Raw genomic sequence first — 20,138 nt, 5'->3', positions numbered from 1 at the left:
ACTACAGCACTTTGTAAGTCAAACTGTAGGCTTCCCCGTGTGGTATTTCTACCTGCCATCATGCCTGTAATTAATATGCTCTCTGAGTAAAAGAGATATTACTACACTTGTTTGGGGATCCAACAGTTTGCCAGGTCAACGGGGATAATTCCCATTTATATGCAGTCAAGCCAGAGATGAGTGATGTGGAGCTGCTACTTCTCCTCGTGGCTCTTTCTCCAGCAATCTCCTGCTATGATTTGTTTCCCTCTGTGCCATTAGGTCAGTAATAACAGTTTATTTTTCTCCGCCCACCTGCCTGTTTGAAATATAAAGCCTTAAAGGCAGCAGTCTGAGAAGCTGGAAGATGAGTAGCACCTAAGTACACTGGGCACAACTCCATTAGACATGTTTCAGACCTGTGCTCCATTTTTAAAGAGAGGCACTTTGTGCATCGAATTTAACCCCCCGGTATGAGGACGCTATCACCCGTCCCTTGAGACCACTGCACCTCCACAATACAGCCACAGCCACAGGAAACACCTTTCAAACCGACTCTGCCCACCCGTCTCATCCTCATGTGTGGCAGTACGACCTGCCAAGATCTGCAGTGGATCTGTTAATGGACTGAGTGGTGCTGCACTGCCTTCCCCAAACTCCCTGTTTTAATAACTTTAATCCCCCATTAATAATTCCCTGCATTAAAAACACCCTGGATATTAATTTTCCAATAAATACTAGATCAGATCCCACAGTGGCATATCCGGAACAATTAATATGCTAGAGGTAAAGAAATGGGTTCTGCACAGCTGAAAAGGGCACGATTAATTTGAGATGAGAAAGCAGTGAAACAAACTGCAAAGAAAGAGAGCACAGCAAATCTTCTTAAAGGGGAGCAGATAAAACACAGATGAAATTATGCGTAAAACAGAAAGGATCCATGAAAATGAAAAAAACCTGTTTTGTTCGCCGTGGGAACAGCCATTAAGGGCAGAACTTAAAATGTGTGTGACCTCTGTGTGACCTCTGTTGTGGGTGCTCAAGAACCCATACCCATGTCGTACAGGGGTGGAGTAATGGGATCCGTTCAGGCTTCTGACCAGTAAATACGTTGCCTGCTGAGAAACCTCTTAACCACAATGGCTTAAAGAAATAAGACACTGTAAATGTGTGAATGTGTGTGACTGTAAGGCTCCCGGGGGTTCTGAGCAGGCTGTCTGCCAGAAGTCAGGAGTTTTTACTGTACTGCACATCCCAGGTTTGGTGGTTTCTAGATCACTCACAGAAAAATGTTTTTTTTTTAAAACAAGTTCTGTGTTTTGTATTTTAATTGTTTGACAGTTAAAAGTATTTACTAACTAAAGGATTTTAAAGCATTAAAAAGGACATGATAAATAGGGAGAGCACAAGTTGCATTGGACAGCTGAAAAATTCTGGTCACACCTGTTGTTTGGGTACATCTGTTCATAAAAAGTCAGTATGGGAGTGAGGATGAAGAGATGGCCTTACCTGTCAGACGCAACGAGGCTGAGTTAGAAATGGCCTCGTCCTGCAGCTCATTCACGTGCACGGCAATGTGCGACACCACATCAGGCCAAACCCCATCTGACACTCGCACCCTGAACTCGTAGCTGCCTGGGGGGGCGCTCTCCTTGATGATGATGGCGCCTGTCTTCTTGTTCAGGTTGAAGAAACTGCAGAGGGGAAGAGTTTTGGGGAGAGGAGAAATGGGAGAGATGCTCATTCCCAGTCGTCTGCACTTCCATCATGGACACGATTCATTAACTGGGGTGAACGCAGGTGAACACCTTTGGAGCCCTATTACTGACCGTGTGTCGCAGTACACAAGCTGCTCTGCCAGGCCACGTGGTGGCCATAACAGGCTGTTTAATGGCTCGTTTTTTAAACTGGGGACATTCACTTCATGGCCATCCAGGGGCACCACATAGTGTTCCGCAATGATGGCAAGGCGGTTTCGTTGATGAAAGAGGGAAACATTGTTGCACTCCGCCAAGCATGACAGACTATGGCAGCAGAACAGTATTAAAATTCATTGGAGCACCTCACAGACCCATCAGCCTGGAGCTACGGGGCACCATCCAGAAATGAAACCATCAGATGAACTTCGACACCAAACGGGGGCACCATCTCTTACTTGGGAACATATCCTTCAAAGGTGTAGGTCTTGTTATCCCAGTCATCCGCATCTGGGGCGAAGACTTTGCCCAGCACAGTGGTCGGCATCCTTCCTGTGGTGAGAGAAAGGCACTGCTGTCTGAGGGGGTTGAGCCAAAGGGAAACGCCACTGAGGTCTCATCATTTCATACACTGGGATGCAATCTAACGTGTTGCTTCAAAGTATGTGAACCTCATATGGATGGTCATACATCTTGAATAAAACATTAAAACAAACTTATGAAACATCATCTTAAAACAAACAAAAAAATGAATGAATGGTTATTATTTACACACCTGATTCTACTTACCAACTTGGTTTAACCATTGCAACTCGGGGTTCACTTATTTTGACGCCTGCACTACTTCCATGTTTCTACTACACACATGAGTTCCTCTAAAAGCAACACACCTGTTGTGTGAGATGAGAAAGACCGATGCTCATTAAATAAACCACTTTGCAGTTAAAATAAGGGACACAAGGGCTTCACAAGCAGCACTGTATTTGAAACAGCAATTATTTCAATGTCTTGAGTGATAAAATCTGCCGTCATAAATAGCACACATCATAAGTTGAGCAGGTGGTCCTCAACTTATGATGTGTGCGATTTACGATGGCCATCCCCTCAATATTATCCCATTATTTAGTTATTAGTCCTGAAGTTTGGTGATAATGCTTAATGCTACGACTCCTCCTGCTCTACAAGAACACTGACTGGCCCCATTGTTTCTCATCTACTCAGTCACTATATGCACCAGTGACTGCATTTTATTTACAAGAACGGTGTTTATTTACTGACTGGGACATTTGTGACTCCATTCAACTTATATACCACATTTGTACTATGAGTCTCTGCTAGAATTATTTTAACATAAACAACATGCGAAATTAGGGAAAAATATGACAGAGCTCTATCATACAATGAAGCATTCATTCACACACACATTCACACACACACACACATTTTCTGAACCCGCTTGTCCCATACGGGGTCGCGGGGAGCCGGAGCCTACCCGGCAACACAGGGTGCAAGGCTGGTGGGGGGACATATCCAGGACAGGATGCCAGTCCATCCCAAGGCACCCTAAGCGGGACTCAAACCCCAGACCCACTGGAGAGCAGGACCTGATCCAACCCACTGCACCACCGCGCCCCCAGTGACATACATCTCAGAGAAAATACAATTTGTGCATCAACAGCTGAAACCTAATTATTAATCTTGACAGGAGGGTAAACCAGGAGTAGACCTGAGACCCAGAGGCTGCGGGTGGAGAAATCCTGTTCCACCTTCTCCAGCACACAGCTAGTTCTCTCAGTTCAGTCTTTTTACTACTTATTTAATTGTAAATACAGCCTATAGTTGAACTGCATACGTCTTCAATCTGTTAGACAATTAAGTTCAGCCAGCAGGTGACGTAGTGGTTAGAGCTGCCACCTTTTCTCACTTTGGAGAAAAGCATCTGCTAAATGAATAAATGTAAATGATAAAATTCTTTCAGTTATGTGAAATATTTTTAATTTTCCAAAACCTCTATGATGAACATTTCTGCAAGTGAACACAATTATTTCAGCTAATCATTAATAATTAATTGATAACTTTATTGCCCCTTGTCCTTGAACATTTCAGTAACAATAATATGCAAGAGACCACGTATTAAATTGTCTGAAGATTCATAAATTTGTAAGAACAAGTGAGGATCAAATGCATCTAACAGTTTTGTGTGAGGAGCTTTAGTGTGCAACCACTGAGAGAGGTGAGCAGGGTTCGCAAACACTGAGGTCACAGGTCAGGTGTGTGTGGGGGGACTTTACTTTTATTATTATTATTATTATTACTATTTCTGCAGGGACTTTACAGTGTGAGGTTTACTCAACTACTTATATTTACCTATTTATACAGCATAGTATTTTTAACTGTATAAGTTTAAGGCAAGTAACTTAATCCAGGATGCTACAGCAAGAGATGGGACTCAAATCCAGGTCCTTTGAGAGTAAGAGAGAAGTCCTAACCCCTATGCTACCTGTTGTCCCCAAACTGCTGGCCCGCCTTGAACATCTATGTACCCCACATCCAAAAGCTCACCTTGGTGACTATAGATATAGATGTCCTTGTGACCTGCCTGGTGGGGGTGGTCATTCTCATCACCAATGGTGATGGTGAGTGTGCTGGTGACACTTCTGTGCGGCTGTCCGCTGTCCGTCATGACAATTGGAAGATGGAACTCCTTCTGCCTCTCGCGGTCGAACGTGTGCAAAGCGGTCAGTGTTGCTGTGCTGTTGCCATTGTCATGCAGGAGAAAGTCGCCTTGCTGCCAGTACTCTGGGGGCAGTGTAAAGGAGAAGGGGGCTCCGTTTGAGGCTGAGTCTCGGTCTATGGCATGCAGCAGTGTGGAGGTCTGGTTGAAGTGGACAAGCTGGGGGCCCTGTATGTTCTCCCACACGATGGGCGCATAGGGCACTTCGAACTCTGGACCGTTATCGTTGATGTCCAAGAGAGCGAGCTGGACAGTGGCACTACCGGTCTGTGCTGGGCTGCCCTTATCGGTTGCCAAGATGACCAGATAGTGCTGTGCCACCATCTCCCTGTCCAGTGGACTGGCTACAGTGATGAGGCCACTCTGGTCGACTGAGAACTGTCCGTACGGATCAGAGTCCGGCAGAATGCTGTACGTCATCTCTTGGTTCTGGCCTGAGTCTGAGTCACTGGCCACAACTTTGGCAATGCTGCTGCCCACAGGGATGTCCTCGGGCAGTGGAGGCAGCAGATAAAAGTGTGGGACAAAGACAGGGGCATGGTCATTGTGGTCCTCCACCTCAATGATGCAGTTGATCAGGCTGGAGAAGTCCAGGTCCTCCACCTTGAGGGTAAGGTTGAAACGCTGCTCGCTGGATTTCTCATAGTCCAGCTTCTTCTTCAGCCGCAGCGTGCCACGCCGCTCCGGCCGGTGGCTCACCATGTAGAACTTCTGCTCTGGATCGCCGGCTGCCACACTGAAGGTCAGCTGGGCATTCTCACCTGCATCTGCATCTGTGGCAGACACTTCCAGCACGGGTGAATTTACCTCGCTGCTCTCGGAGACGCGGGCATGGCAGGAGCTCTCCATGAACTTGGGCACATGGTCGTTGACGTCAATGATGCGGATGCTGGCCGTGCCCGTGGCCACCATGCCCCCGCCATCCCGTGCCTCCACCACCAGATGGTACTTCTCCATTCGCTCCCGGTCTAAGTCCCCGTTTACCACGTAGATGGTGCCCGTGCTGGGGTTGATGCCAAAAAGGTCAGCTCCAGCCGCTCCATGGGCATTCCCCACAATCCTGTAGCTGAGCACTGCGTTTTGTCCCACAGCACTATCATCTAGGTCGGTGGCACTCATCTCCATGACCGACGTGTTTGGTGGAGAGTTCTCAGCAACCTGGCCATGGCAGCTGTCGGGCATGCAAGTGAAGTCGGGTGCGTTGTCGTTAATATCCCACACATTGATGATAACGTCGGTGAATCCGGTGAGGCCCTCACCGCCCTCATCCGTAGCCAGGACAACGAACCTCCACACAGCCCGCTCCTCACGGTTCAGCGTCTTCTGGGCATAGATCTTCCCAGTCACCTCATCAATGATGAATTCGCTCTCCGCCCCCTGGCCATGGAGGGAGTACCTCAGTGCCTCCTGGGCAGCGTCTTTGTCTGGGTCAGTAGCCGTTACCTGGAAGATGAAGCAGATTTGGGATGTGAGATTTTCACTCTTCTACTTTCTTCTCTCACAGCAGTGGTCATGTCTTAAACCGGGACTGGCACTGTTTCAATGAGTGCCTCAAAATCTCTGCCAACACCTACACCATCTCTTCACAGCCACACATTCTCTTCACAGGTGTAAAACTTCTCATTTTCAGGCTCTAAACCTGAGAGGCGTACGTAGGATCTTTGCAGTCAAAACGATCATTTTGGTAGAGAAAGCTTATTACTCAGCAGAGAGCAAGAATAACCAGAGAGCATATTTTCCTTGAGGCTAAATATGAAGACTTTTAACATTCTACCAGAATACAGCACTGTTTTCCAACCTAATGAAGCACTGCACTTCATTTCTATATAGTACTCTTCCAAACAAGGTTATCTCTGAGTACTTCTCATACATTGCATGAGACAAGTAACATGTTGCATTAATAAAAGCCACAGTAATACACAGTCAGGAACAAGTTATTAAAAGTCAGAAGGGAGCAGAGGAGATGAAACAAAACTCCTAAGGCAGGAAAAGGAGAAAAAACTTCTGAAGGTCCAAGGCACTATGGCTGCCCAGACCCCACATGTTAATTTTACAAAAGCATGAAAAAGCAATATAAACCACACAATTACATTTATTTGGGCATTTTTTTATCACACTGGTTGCTTGTGAATCAAACCATCGAGTTAAAAACTATCAAAGAGCTTAATGTTTTCCAGTTTATTTTTCTTTTCCATTTTCTTCATTTATCTGTTGTCTTACAGAATGTTTCTGTTTTAAACAGTTCAAAAGCAACCTGTGTTCACTCAGATGGCAGTAATGAAGATCCAAACAGGATGAGACTGTGGAACTGTCATAGTTCAACTCCCTTCCACAGTGTTTACAGCTCCTGTCTGGTGTTCCTGTGTTTCAGGGATCAGTAACAACATGATGAATGTTGGACACGTCTATAGGATGAATCAGTCAACAATGGGCACTGAAAACGAACTTGCGGAGACAATGTATCTTAATTTTCAGTCATTTTAAAATTGTCTGATTGTAATTCAAAGTTAATATAAATTTAAATGATATATTTTATATTTTTAATAAATATTTCATATTTTAAATATGAGGGGGTGCGGTGGCGCAGTGGGTTGGACCACGGTCCTGCTCTCCGGTGGGTCTGGGGTTCGAGTCCCGCTTGGGGTGCCTTGCGACGGACTGGCGTCCCGTCCTGGGTGTGTCCCCTCCCCCTCCGGCCTTACGCCCCGTGTTACCGGGTAGGCTCCGGTTCCCCGCGACCCCCTATGGGACAAGCGGCTCTGAAGATGTGTGTGTGTGTGTGTGTGTGAGTCTAACAGCATCTTTTTTAGTTATTACTGCTACTTTATCTTACATTTCTGCAGAACTTAACCACAAACCATAAACTAAGGGATGCCTGTACTGTTAAGCTTTTGTTAGATGACAACTTAGAATCTTGAGTTATGAGTAAAACAAAATACGAATGACCTTCCAAAACCAATGGTCTGTAATTTGAAAAGTCAGTCAATGTAAATATTTCAAATACATGTGTTTTTGCACCCTGAAAAACGAACTTAAAAAATTATAGACTGAAAATGTAAACTTTTGTTTTGATCGAAAGCAGGAGATGGCAAATACTGGAGAAAAAGATGGGTCACAGCAAACAAGGTAGTACAGACCTGGACGTGTCTGGGGTTTAATTTAGGGCAGAAACAGCTGCAGGTCCTGATAGAGATCTTCAGCTGTAACAGGCCAACATTTCCAGCCAGCTGGGGACCACAAGTTCCGTTTAATCCCAGCGGGAGATGCTGAGTCCTAAGTTCGAACAGCTTGGCTCCGCTGTGATGTCAGCTGGGTTGTGGACCATCACCCACATGATCACGTACCTGCAGCACAAAGATGGGAGAGCCATCCAGCTCCTCCGTCACGCTGCCGTAGTACTCATTCACCGAAAAGACAGGCGCCTCGTCGTTCTTGTTGACCACGTTGACCACAACCACAGCGTAGTCCTCCCACTTTCCGTCGGATGCCAGGAGGCGGAGCTTGTAGCGTCGCACCTGTTCATAGTCCAGCGGCTGGGCAATGAAGATGGTGCCCACTTCCGGCTCCACGTCAAACACCCCGCCAGTGTTGCCTGCCGTGATCTGGTACCTCAGCTTGGCATTGGCTCCTGTGTGGCAGAGACAAGATCAGGTGCCTAGCACCAGGGGCTGGGGTTTATTCCCAGCCAGGATGCAATGTGAGGGCGTGATCCACGACGCGATAGAACAAGGGTCAGAGAGTGCTGTGTGGTTAAAAATCAGGGCACCAGGGCTCTAACCTTCAGGTGATGGACTGGAAATCTGGAGGGTGCAGAATGAAAACTTACTTCAAAAAAGTTACACTGAACAAACATGAATTGAAACTAAATACATAACAGTGAAAGTACCTTTCTTTCACCAGCAATCTTAACAAAGACACTTCAGACAATAGCAGAGAATCCCCTAGGGTCACTCCCAGCCCCCCTACTGTGCTCCACGGTTAAGGGGCTACCCCGAGAACTCCCCAGAATTCCCTTCTTAACCACTAAGCATAAACAAAATGACAACCAATCAGAACAACACACACACAACTATATACATACATGAACATTGATATCAACTATTTACACAAAGCTATTTGTGTAAATTACCGGGGGGGGGGTGCAGTGGCACAGTAGCACAGTGGGTTGGACCGGGTCCTGCTCTCCGGTGGGACGGGGGTTTGAGTCCTGCTTGGGGCGCCTTGCAACAGACTGGTGTCCTGTCCTGGGTGTGTCCCCTCCCCCTCCAGCCTTACACCCTGTGTTGCCGGGTTAGGCTCCGGCTCCCCGCGACCCCAAATGGGACAGGTGGTTCAGAAAGTGTGTGTGTGTTAGTTAGTTAGTTAGTTAGTTAGTTATAGCTCCCCTCAGTGCTGTTACAGTATCTAAGTAATGCAAAAGTAGAAACAACAGCAAGAATACACATAAATAGGCGTAGTTGGTGACACTTTAATAATGCCAGGTTAGGCTTTGGCTCCCTGCGACCCCGAATGGGACAAGCGGTTCAGAAAATGTGTGTGTGTATACACCAAGTGACCAGTTCAAATTCCCAGTTCTGGTCTGTTAGTCAATAATTGGACACATGCAATGGAATCTGGAAGTGCATTAAGTGTACATTGGGATTCTGATGTGTACTTAAGAGTCTGATAAGGGGCATGGCCTGAGGGAAAAAGCAATGTTTCTGCTTTGTCATTTGACTCCTGATCAACTGGCATTGCTTTCCACAAGGGAGCAACTGGAACATGTTATGGCCAGGGTGGGAAGGATGATATAAGTTAAATATTAAGAAAAAATACAGCATTCTATTTACATCAAGCTGAAAAGGAATCAATGAATGTGTGTAAGATGAAAGGGAGAAAGTACACTTCCTGGTTGGTGTCTGTTCATGCCCTGTTGTGCTCGTTCCATTAATTAATGCTGGGAAGCAGAATGTGGCTCTTTGTTTGCTCATTTTGTTCAGAATGATGCTGCCGAACCGCAGTGGGAGTGTTTTCCAGTGTGTAAGCAGTAGAATAAACAAAGATAAAACAGTGTGATCCTCCTCATGCCCCCTCCCCCATCTGGTCCTCCCAATTCATTACCCCTCTCTGTGCTTCCATGTGGCCTGAGGCGGACAGACGGGCCAACAAGATATCCCTGGAGCATCAAGACCAAACACTCTCAAGGCCTCCATACCCAGTGCTCTGTTCCCCAGTGAAACCAGCAGCAAGCAGGGATCTATCTCTTAATGTCTACTGGTGTCTCCCAGTGCGGTCTACTGGTGTCTCCCAATGCATCTTAGTGTTCCTCGGTGTCCACCAGTGTTTCCCAGTATCTCTCAATGTTTCTCTGTATCCATCAATGTCCCTCAGTGTCTCCTAATCAATGGCCCCCAATATCACCCAGTGCTTCTCAGTGTCCCTCAGTGTCCACCAGTGTGTCCTAATGCCTCCCAGTGTTTTCCAGTGTAATGGGGCTGTTCAATCCCCTGCAGGTGTGTAGACTGTATCATGCTCTACAGCACCCCCTGCTGCTCCCTCTAACTATCATATTTCCAAAAGTGGAGAAACGGTAACACAAACTCCAAAGGCCTAATTGCCTATCCTACTCTTCCACAAACAAACACACAAGAGCGCACATAGGTGCACACACCTTCATCGTCATCGTTAGCGCTGACTGTAAGGACGGCGAAGCCGATGTCCGCGTCCTCATCAATGTTTACTTCGTAGACGTCTTGCGTGAAGATGGGCTTGTTGTCGTTGACATCACTGATGAATACGCGCACGTACGCTGTGTCTGCGGGACACACGCACACACCACACGGGACTCTGAGAAGCAGCTCACCTGCTCTTATTCTGTCAGCTCAAGTCACTCTTGCGCTGACACCTCTGAAGCTGCCGGCAGACAGGTGTGATGGAGCCCCCTATGACGGCACCCAGGTGGGGTAAGGGGGCGGGGAAGGGGGGAGGGGGCTTCACCCTGATTTAATATACAATATCTTATAGAAGATATCAAAGGGAACATAATCCACAATATACCAGACAAGGAGACAAACATTCTGAGGGGGGTGTGGAGAGGAGCGTAACTTAACCCAATGATAACGGAACCCTGGGGCTAAACTAGGCAACCTTGACTTTTTACTGCGATCTGTCTCCCTCACCTGCGGTTACATGTCAGGTTTGAGAAGAAAGGTGTGAGGCCCCGCAGACTGTCACTGCATGACTCCGCTACCCAGACACCCTGCACCTTCCCCCTCAGTAGTAACTTTTTTATTATTTATTCCTGTCCTCCAAGGAAACAGTGTGAGGTTTGTACACCAAGCTACTTACACTAATTTACCCATTTACACAACAGGGTAATTTTTACTGTATCAGTTCAGGGTAAGTACCTTGATCAAGAGTACTATAGCAACAGGGGGGATTCGAACCTGCAGCTTTTGAGTCCAAAGGTAGCAGCTCTAATCACGACACCTCCTGCTGCCCCTTAGAAGGAGGGTCTTGTGTACTGACTGGGAGTTGAACCTGGACTTCCTGTGTTTCAGGGGAGAATTCCACTAATGAAACATCAAGGCGAACCCTCTCTTCCCATTCAGGTTCTTGCATCTCGCTGATGTCCAGCCTCCTCTCGGGTCTCTCGAGCATGCAGGTGTCAGAGGGTGCCTGGCAGCAGCAGACAAGCCTGATGCTCATGGCTAACGCGAATCAGCATGAAGGAGGCCTCACCGCCATATCTCTTCATCTAACATTTATGGCAGCTTCCATTGCAGTGAGAATCCCACATCTCCCCTTCACCTTTAATATTTGAACAGTATTTATGCTGTCAGAATATCACAACGAATGAATTAACCAGAAAAGCGCTTTTAATAATCCACGACTGCACCTATGAAAAATGCATCTCCTCAAGATGCACACTCCTGCTCGCACAGTCCCTCTCTGCCAGGGAGATGAAACAATCTTGTCCAATGGCATGATGGCAAAAAGGAAAATAAAAAGTGCCGAGTTTCTCATTGATAAGTTGTCTGATAGTGGTGACGCTGTAGTTCTCACTTGTCACAGAACTGGGCGCTAATGAGGAATGAAACGGCTTCACCAGGTGATGCAGTTTTGCATATGTTGCATAGTGCAGATCTGTTTATGATCAAAGGCCCTCCCAGTCACACCCTTCTCACAGGCTCTGCCCTCCAAGTCCCACCCACTCACCAGAGTTGGGCTGGCCATGACGCCCTGGCCGCGCAGATTCCCACCCATCGGTAGATTTCACCTCCAGCAGGTAGGAGCCTTTGGTCTCGCGGTCAAAAATGGTCTTGGTGTAGATGGAGCCTGCTTCAGGATCAATGCCAAAGAAGTGATGATCCCCACTGCGGTCCTCCAGGAGGGTGTAGGATATCTGGGGGAAGGGCAACAGGTAAGGCAGGGTGTTAGCACCCGGTGCAATAGTGAAGCAGTGTGTGAGAAAGTGTCCACAGCTTCATGCTCAAACCTCAAAGTACAGTGACTGCTGAAATTATAAAGTTAAGCATTTTCAAAGATATGGGTGTATTTCCAGTTAGTTTATTTTTAATTCAGTTTCCTTATCTTAATTGGTTTGTAAAATTTGTTTGAAGCAGAGCAAATGCAACCTCTGTTCGAGGTCTGAGATGACAGATGGCAGTACAGAGCACCCAAACTGAATGGTGGTGTGGGATTGCCTTAATTCAGCTTCCACAATGTTTACTGATTGTATCTGGTGTTCCTAGTGTCACTGAACAATAAGAAAGTAAAGAACACACACACACACACACACACACACACACACACACACACATTTTCAGAACTGCTTGTCCCATACAGGGTCACAGGGAACCAGAGCCTACCCGGTAACACAGGGCATAAGGCCAGAGGGGGAGGGGACACACCCAGGACAGGACACCAGTCCATCACAAGGCACCCCAAGCAGGACTCAAACCCCAGACCCACCAGAGAGCAGGACTGTGTTCCAACCCACTGCGCCACCGCACCCCCACAAGGTAAAGAACATTTTTTTCAAAAATTATGTTAAGTTATAAAAAAAAATGCAAAAGACTAAGTTAAACATATTCAAAAGGTGGTTGAATTATCCGAGTTATGAATAAACCAAGTTTTGAACCAAAGTCCAGTTCTAACTGTGTTCATAAACAGAGAAACCAGCGCAATCCATGTGACCCCCAGTAGAACACAGCATCGATCACTGACCTTCCCGTTAAGGCCAAGGTCCAGGTCTGTAGCAGACACCTGGAGGACCAGGGTTCCTGCAGGCGCCCCCTCCGTCACAGCTGCCTCGTAGATGGAGGAGGTGAAGAACGGAACATTGTCGTTGACGTCTGAGAAGGTGAGTACAATTCCCATTCAGGAAGCTACTGTGAAGATCCTCTATGGGAGCACAATTACTATGGTTTATCATGTTGTAGCTCAAACAGACACACTGTGTGAGTCCAGATACCCTGTAGCAGCAGTTTAACATGAAACTCGTATTCAGACACTGATTGTGTTTTGGGTGAAAGAGGACAGCAGAGGAAGGTAAAGGTGGGGCTGTTCTGATGTCCAAATCCTCAAATTCTCTGATTTCCAAACATTTTCAGGATTGGGGGCTTAACCTTCTGATTGCACAGGTATATGTCACAAGGAGCAGCAGGGGGAGTAGTAGTAAAGGCCATGCATTTACATTTATTTATTTAGCTGATGCTTTTCTCCAAAGCGACTAACAATGTTAAGGAATTTATACTGATTTAGCCTTTAAAAAAAGCAGAGTAACTTTAGACTCTATTAGTTCAGGATGAGGGGTGCGGTGGCACAGCAAGCTTGGCCTGTGCCTGCTCTCTGGTGGGTCCGGGGTTCAAGTCCCGGCTGTGTCCCCTCCAGCCCTGCACCCTGTGTTGCCGGGTTAGGCTCCACTTGGGACAAGCAGCTTTAGTCAATGTGTGTGTGTGTGTGTGTGTGTGTGTGTGTGTGTGTGTGTGCTTGCACTGATTTATCCATTTATACAGCAGGGTAACCTTCAGGAGAAGTACAACTACAGAAGTAGGCATTCGAACCCAGTGCCTCCTGTTTGCAAGGTGACCACTATGGCACCCACTGCCATGATATCAGCGGGTCTTATTTCTTAAAAGGCTTATTTCACTTCACATTTTCCTTCCTTAAGGAAACTGTAAGATTATATTGCTTGCTGTTATTTTAAAAACTGCAGGCTTTGAAATAATATTTACTGCAACACTGACCCCCTATTAGACTGTGTGAAGAGAATCAAACCAATTTCTCCAGCTCATGGACATTAAATTAGCCGCCAGCGCCACCGAAACAGAGCGGCTGTTGACCGATTGCGCTTATTAATCTATTGGCAGTGCTTTGTTCTCGGGCACAATGCGGTTCGGAATTTTCTGCAGGAGATCAATTTAAACACCTGAAATGATGTGGCATGAGCTTCAGCACAACATCAGTCAGCATGAGAAAACATTGTTCTTTAGCAAAGATCAGCTGTACAAGTGCAGTCCAGATACAGCCAAACAGCACGAAGGGCCTCCATGGTCCCCGTGTATCTCAGAGACATGACGCTCGCTCACTTTGCGTGTGGTGCTGGTCATGTTCACAGCTGCTGATCTCAGCTGGAGGCCATGTCTGGAAGGGGTCCAAAAGAGTCTGAACCTGCGTTCTGTGCCAAAGTTGTATCCCTGTGCCCCATACCATACCACCACCCCCTGCTTTTGTGAGCGGAATACAGTCATTCACAGGGGGCCTTAAGGCCACTGATTTATTTAAATGGTATCAATAAATGAGGAGAAGCAGCACATGGATGATAACAAACACAAGTGCAGCCAACATATGAATCAATGAGGGGATGCTGTGGTTGGCTGTGCCCAAGAAGGGGTGAGGTGGCAGGTGGTGCTCCCAGAGAGGTATCATATGGGCTGTACACAAATGCAAGTGTTCCAAAGTGTCATGGAGCTGTGTGCTGCATATAGCCTAGCTGAGGGCACCATTTCACACAACGCACCTGTGACATTGACGTAGACGGTGGTGAAGGCTGCCAGTGGGACGGCAGCCACATTCTGTGCCCGCACCCTGAGCATGAAGTGGCGTGTGACCTCGTAGTCCAGTGGCTCAGCCACCAGGATGGAGGCAGAGCCATCCTCGCGGTTGGGTGTCAGGTAAAAGCGCACGGGCATGTTGGTCTCGGGTACTAGGCCATCCTCCAGGTTATAAGTTACCCTGGGGTCGCCAAGTGGTGAGGTTGCCTTGATGGTCTGGGAACATGGGGGGAGGGGGGGTTACAGTCACATGACAGTGAGTGTTGTACATCAATCAGATCGTCACAGTGGAATTTGCATTAAGGTTACAGAGGTTCAATGATGTTAAGATATGAGAACTGAAGAACTAACGAACAGTCCTCAACTACATCCTGGTATCCATGGAACCACTTTTGAACCCATTTACTATTTGTGTGGGCCGTTATCCTCTAGGATTATGAGAATATAATGAGGAAACTGTGCGATAATGCGCACCTTCTCATCAATGTAGTGTTCATATTCCCTGGCCATTATGTGACCACACCGAACAACCGTCAGACCGTGACCCTCCTGAGAAACACGCCAGAACTGTGACTGATCCACAATCAGAGAGTGGGGACTGAAGGCATCTTTAACCTTTCATCAGACATACATCCATATGGATTATTATTAATCATTATTAACCATTATTTATCTAACACTTTTCTCCAAAGTGACATGAAGTGTGAGGTTTATACACTGAGCCACTTACATTGACTTACCCATTTATACAGCAAGGTAATCTGTAGTGAATCAGTATGAGGCAAATACTTTCATCAGGGATACTACTGCAGGAGTGGGATTTGAACCCAGGTCCTTCAGTGAGCACAAGGAAAGGAAAGGAAAGGAAAGGAAAGATACCTTGCCCGTTGTCCTCTGCTCAGGAGTCCAATTTTTTTTACCACTATGCTACAATAAGCATTTTTGATGGTCTTGTTCACAAGTTTTTGGTTCAGCTCTGGCACCTGCTGCAAATACCTGTATAGTGTCCAGATGCCTTGTCTCCAGGTTTACTTACAACCTCTTTTACCCGTTAGTCTTCCTTTGGCAAAATTTATTTGGCAGTTTGTGAAAATGGCAAACTGTGTTACGTTGTTGTAAAAACTCACATATTAATGTGATGATGTCAAGAGCCTTTCATTGGCACTCACTTACAGTGCAAATTGCTATTCAGCTCCATGCAACTCCCCATGTCACTGTCTTTGTAGTTCTGATTTAGTTACTTTAAATATGAGTAATTTTTCTTGCCCTACCCCCCCCCCCCCCCCCGGCATGGACACTTGGCGCATTATTCGAATCTCTTTATGTGAAACGTACTTCTGTCGCACCACAAGCAACATATTTATTTGTCTGCAGCCAGAGCCCAGGAAAGGCCCATTAATTTTCTGCTCCATGAAATCTTCATTTGCATTTTTAAAAGTCTTTAATACCTTCTTAAAAATGAGAGGAAATTCTGCAAATTAATTTTCAATGCATCTCCAAGAAAACCCAAACGATTATGAGTAATCCTTACTCCCTTGCTAACAGTATGATGGAGAAGAAATGGCTTCAGCCGAAAATGGTTTATAATGAGCTGTGGAAAAAAGGGGCACTGGTGGGGGATCTCGGTGAAGGTGGCAAGTAAACTGGACAGGGTGGGAGGAGGGAGTGTCAAGTACACAGAACATTATGGGGGCGGGGCTTATTGAGGTCACAGTGTCCAGTAAACTGGATGGGGATGCCACTTTCTGAGACCACAGAGTGTACAATGAACAGTATGTGGACAGGCCTTTCTGAGATCAGAGTGTACGGTGAACAGGGTGGGGGTGGAGCTTACTGAGATCACAGAGTGTTGAAGCACAGTGCAAACTACAGTTGACATACCGCTGGAAATAGCATGCAGAGGATGAAGCAGTGAACTATGTAAGTGTTCTATATGGAATATGTTTAAAAAATGTTTACTGCAGTGCTATAATTTAAGGTTCATTTATTCTTACCCCTTCAAAAACTCTTGTAGTAACTTATAAGACTAAGCACTTTGCTAAAATACACTTCCTTCCCATCATAAACTCATTTCCTGGGGGTTCCAGCATTCTCCCCCACCTCTGTGCTCTGGGATGCCTGGCTGGCGTGTTACTCACCACAATGGGTGTATCCCTCATGGTGTTCTCTGGGATGACCACCTCGTAACTTTCTTTCTCCCACTGCGGAGGCTGGTTCTTCACGTTGGTGATGGTGACAGCCAGCTCGACAGTGCTGCTGCGGTTGCCCCCATCTGTCGCAATGATCTCCCGCGTGATGTAGGACCTCTGGAACCATGTCAATAGCGCCAGGTGCCTATCAATGTACTGTACGAGCTCTGAGGAGGTCAATACTGGAAACATGTCCGGTTGTGATTGTGTGAATGATGAAACCCAGCAGAGGTCCCTAAACATTCATCAAGGGCAAGGTGGTGAAACGTTCCAGCATAAGTTTGGAAAGGATCACCACCTCTAAGTCTTCAGAGGCATCGAACTCCACTCCTGGTTGGCTTACTCCATGAATGACATTAAAGAGTATGCACAGATTCTTTGTTTTATGACCAGCAAAACTGCACATTTTCAATGATAGTGTAGTTATTTATTTATTTTTATTGCGTTTTTTCACATCTATTTTTTAGACATTTCTGTCTGTAGCTGAGGAAACGTAACCAGTGTTTTCCCTCCAAGCTGAGAGATGACAGCATAGAGCATCAGAACAGGAGTGTGGAGCCACCTGAATTCAATTCACTTTTTGTGTTAACTTTTGTTTACACCTCATGTCTGGTAGTCCTTAGTATTGCTGATTACTGACAAGAGCTGCACAGGTTTATGGGAGAAATGGGTTGGCACTGAATAGGAGTTTGTGGAGATGATGTGTTTTAATTCTCAGCCTTTTCAAATGGCTGAAAACATTAACATTACATGAGTTTTCATGTACCTCAAAGTTAATAAAAATATTGAAATTAAAACAACAATAAAGAGTAGTATTTATTATAGCTACATGTGAGATTTTTACCAGACTTAACCAGTGAAAAATCGGAGGTATGTCCTTAATATTAACTTTTGATAATTGTCACTTTGCTAAATGTTACTGGAGTTATGAACTAAATTAGCTACAAACAGATTTACAGTCCCAGCTGAATTTCAGTGAAGCATTTACTGAAATAAAGAAAAATGAATTGACAATTTGACCTCTCACAAATGATCATTTAACATATGACACGGAGTTAATCAGATGGTATGAAAAACAGTGCACATTATGGCTCCCAGGAGTGGAGATCAACCTCCTTTGTCTAAACCCAACAAGTATGTGTCTCACTTGTGAGATGGGCTGGTTGACATACACCCAGCCCGTGACGGGGTTCACTCTCAGGTACTCTGGCTGTTCTTTGGACATGGAGTACGTGATGACCGCATTGGTGCTGTAGTCATCGTCATGCGCCGCCACGCGCAGGAAGCTGGTGCCAATCATGGTGTCCTCCCGCAAGAAGTCTGCAAAGCATCAAGCAAGGGGTGTCAGTGCAGCACATCAACAGTGTGTTAACAGTGCATGTCCACAAGAAATGTCAGTGCTGTGCATCAACACTGCACATCATCTCTATGTGAAAACACACTGTCAACACTGGAGATAAAAAATGATCATTCAAAATCACTGAACATAACACATTACCTGGGACTGACAGGAAACAATACACACCAAACCTTTAAAGGACTCTTTGTTTAAGTGATTTTTACACCCATCCCTCACCTAATGGGATTAATTTGTTCAATGAAATCACTACATTAGGAAATCCTGTTATTAGGGGTGAAAATGTTATTATTTCCTATGAAATAAACTGTTCCCCAGACAAAAAATGCCTCGCTTAAAATTAAAAATGAACCAAAATAAAAGGTATTTTTTAAAGCATGGCAACGATAACACTGACAAATGTAATAATATTAGTAAGAAAAATTATTGAATTCTATCACATATTATCCAAAGTGTTGTATGAATTGTGCAGAACAGTAAACATTTTTTACAAAGCCAGTTTTGCCTTTGGACTCCGAATTGTGAACTGCAAAAGAAACACTTTACAAAAATGTTAGGGTGTGGTGTTCATGTTATAAAAGTTCCTATATGGTTAATGACTGAGTTAATATTTAGATATTGATACAGTTTATGGTGACAAATTGTACAATGAATGTACATACAAAATGAAATAAATTACCCAGATTAATTGTACAGTGGGTGGAAACTGAATTGTACATGTGTCTCTATGACATATTTCATATGTACATCATTCACACAGTGAGACTCATTATAAGAATGTCATATTGGCTCAGTTGTAGCTGCAGTGGGTGATGGAGTCTGAAGCCGAAACTAAAGACCCCACTGTGACTGATGGATACTGACACAGACTTATGATGGATTAAGTTCAACATTGACGCTGCTATGGCAACGGAGGGGGACAAATCCTGAGAGAGACCTGCAGCAATGGACACTCACACTCATAGCGGAGGTTCTCAAACTTGGGGCTATTGTCGTTTTCGTCCAGGATGAGGATGTTGAGCTGGCAGATGCCAATGAGCGGCTCAGCCGCCTGATCCGTTGCAGTGACAGTCACTGCATACTCCCTCTGTTTCTCGCGGTCGAACTTCCGGGCTGTGATGATCACACCTGGATAGGAGGGAAAAACGCAGCTGGTGAGTGAGATGGTGAAGCACCTAGCAGCAGATGAATGAGGAAGTTCATGCTGAGAGCAGCGGCATAGCATGTAGACCCAATATAATTTTCCTTGCTGCACAGATGTAAAAATCAGCTCAATAAGTAGTGAAAGTGTGTGCTGTATGGCACAGTGATCTTACAGCATCAATAACACATTAAATGCTTCAGGGTTAACATGACAGCGGTTCAAATACAGCCTTTGAGTGAAATTAATGTCACTTCCTTGGCTGTGATAATGGCACCGGAAACAACTTGACACTTCCATCTAAACCACTATATATCTTCAATTAAAAATAGAAAAAATGTAACTTTGCAGTATTTACTTAAATTTTTATTTAACAGCAGAAGTACAAATATAGGTCTTTCATGTGAGATGGATTTTTTTATACTGCAACTTGACGAAGAATGGACGGACGGACGGGTGGATAGATAGATAGATAGATAGATAGATAGATAGATAGATAGATAGATAGATAGATAGAGAGATAGACAGTGATCACCAACCAATAATGACTTATGGTCTATTCTGACCACTGATTCACCCTGACCTCTATCATGCAGTGGCCTCACAGTGTTACCCTGCTGACTGTTCTGAATGGCAGAAGTTTGTAGCACTGTACCTGTGTCCGGGTGGATGCTGAAGGCCGGCATCATGCTGTCTTTGTGCATGAAGCCATACTTCACCTTCCCATTGGAGCCCTCATCTGCGTCGACTGCGTGCACCTGCATGACGAATGTGCCAACTGGCTGGTTCTCTAGAACGGCACCCTCCTCCCGGTACTGCTGGCACTGCAGGACAGACACACTCAGAGCAGAAGCATCCTCCAAAATAACCTCCATTCACTTATGTGCCCCAGCCGTGCCAGTCCAGGAATGCAGCACTTATTGAGTCTTCTTTCTGTTTAGTAATAATTGTGTCGCCCTCATGTTACTAATAGCTGAGTTTCCAGACATGTTTACATACATATT

General features: G+C 45.6%; 1 protein-coding gene across 3 annotated transcripts in view; it reads right to left on the bottom strand.

Annotated features, from left to right (window-relative positions):
* Nucleotides 1–20,138, bottom strand: part of LOC108937804 (neural-cadherin-like) — a 139,645-nt gene that overhangs the window by 52,721 nt on the left and 66,786 nt on the right. For all 3 annotated transcript variants that reach the window (XM_029257678.1, XM_018757962.2, XM_029257684.1), the window contains exons 9-20: nt 19,790–19,958; nt 18,951–19,121; nt 17,784–17,956; nt 16,586–16,753; nt 14,414–14,663; nt 12,619–12,746; nt 11,608–11,794; nt 10,061–10,204; nt 7,755–8,038; nt 4,239–5,853; nt 2,135–2,228; nt 1,489–1,673 (exon numbers count right to left, since the gene is read on the bottom strand). In XM_029257678.1, the coding sequence (XP_029113511.1) occupies nt 1,489–1,673; nt 2,135–2,228; nt 4,239–5,853; nt 7,755–8,038; nt 10,061–10,204; nt 11,608–11,794; nt 12,619–12,746; nt 14,414–14,663; nt 16,586–16,753; nt 17,784–17,956; nt 18,951–19,121; nt 19,790–19,958 (3,568 nt within the window). The remainder of the gene's footprint in view (nt 1–1,488; nt 1,674–2,134; nt 2,229–4,238; nt 5,854–7,754; nt 8,039–10,060; nt 10,205–11,607; nt 11,795–12,618; nt 12,747–14,413; nt 14,664–16,585; nt 16,754–17,783; nt 17,957–18,950; nt 19,122–19,789; nt 19,959–20,138) is intronic.

This window comes from Scleropages formosus, chromosome 1, assembly GCF_900964775.1.
Source record: "Scleropages formosus chromosome 1, fSclFor1.1, whole genome shotgun sequence".
Classification (NCBI taxonomy): Eukaryota; Metazoa; Chordata; class Actinopteri; order Osteoglossiformes; family Osteoglossidae; genus Scleropages; species Scleropages formosus.
The sequence above is the reverse complement of the archived record's forward strand: the minus strand, read 5'-3'. Positions and strand labels throughout refer to the sequence as shown.